The sequence below is a fragment of the Pygoscelis adeliae genome, unplaced genomic scaffold (genome assembly GCF_000699105.1).
Source record: "Pygoscelis adeliae isolate BGI_AS28 unplaced genomic scaffold, ASM69910v1 Scaffold358, whole genome shotgun sequence".
NCBI lineage: Eukaryota > Metazoa > Chordata > Aves > Sphenisciformes > Spheniscidae > Pygoscelis > Pygoscelis adeliae.
The window spans coordinates 3,986,698-3,987,651 of record NW_008825429.1 but is presented as its reverse complement, the minus strand read 5'-3'; the positions used below and the strand labels follow the sequence as shown (position 1 = coordinate 3,987,651).

At 55.7% G+C, this 954-nt stretch overlaps 1 protein-coding gene across 1 annotated transcript in view; it reads left to right on the top strand.

Annotated features, from left to right (window-relative positions):
• The first annotated feature begins 791 nt into the window (after positions 1 to 791).
• Positions 792 to 954, top strand: part of PEBP1 (phosphatidylethanolamine binding protein 1) — a 3,146-nt gene continuing 2,983 nt past the window's right edge. The window contains exon 1 of the mRNA XM_009330880.1: positions 792 to 830. Coding sequence (XP_009329155.1) covers positions 792 to 830 — 39 coding nt within the window. The remainder of the gene's footprint in view (positions 831 to 954) is intronic.

Here is a 954-nt window from a genome sequence, read left to right as displayed (position 1 = left end):
CGCCGCCCGCCAGCCTGGGGGCGCCCCCCCTCCCCTCGGGCCCCGCCCGCCATCTTGGGCAGCCCCCTCAGAGCGGCCCGAAGCCGGTTTCCCTGGCCGGGTGCTGTCCAAGGGTCGGGAACGTTTAATGCAAGGAGGATGGTGTTTCCTGAGGGCAAAACTTAAGCGAAGGGAGTAAGCAAGACCCCCCACCCAGAGGACCTTCCATAATTCAACCACTTAGAGACACCCCAAAAGCAGCGGGAGCGGGAAGAAGGGTGATAAGTGACTGTGAAGCGCGCCACAAACTATATGGTTCTTGGGTATGGGCAAAACCAAAATAGCAGGCAGCATCTTAAACCAAAGCTGGAGAGCAAAGAAGCAGAGCACAGACTGAAGAGGGACTGGGAGGAGGCAGCAGGTGGAGAGGGTGAAGGATGAGCTCCTCCTCGGCTGGTCCCAAAGAAACAGGCGACAAGGAAACGGAAAGGTACAGATGTTTTCAGTTTCATTAAAGCTGTCCCTCGGATTCCCCTGGGTGAGTGTAACAAAGCATAGCCAGCGTGCTGTTAGATTTCAGCAGCGGACGCGTTAGAAGAAATTGTCCCAATGACAGGTTTTTTTGCTGGCTGACGCCAAGTGGCCCAATGCTCCTGCGTTGTCCACCATTGCAGACAGCAACTTCCAGGCTGGTTTGTTATATGTAGTAATACACAGATTGCTTCTCTGCGTAACCCCACAACAAGGGCTGTAAAGCGTGTAGGTATCCTCAGGTTCCTCCAGAACACCTTACCGCTTGGGGAAGGCACAACATGGCCAGCTCTCCAGCAGCCATCACGCACTGGGCTAAGGCGTGATATAGAAATTATAACCTAATTAATGGCAGGGCCAAGGCCGTTAAGCAAGGGAAGCAGTGCTGCTTTAGGTAACCCCTCTGCCCGTGCTCGGCCGCTCCCGGGGCGGCACGGCCTCCCG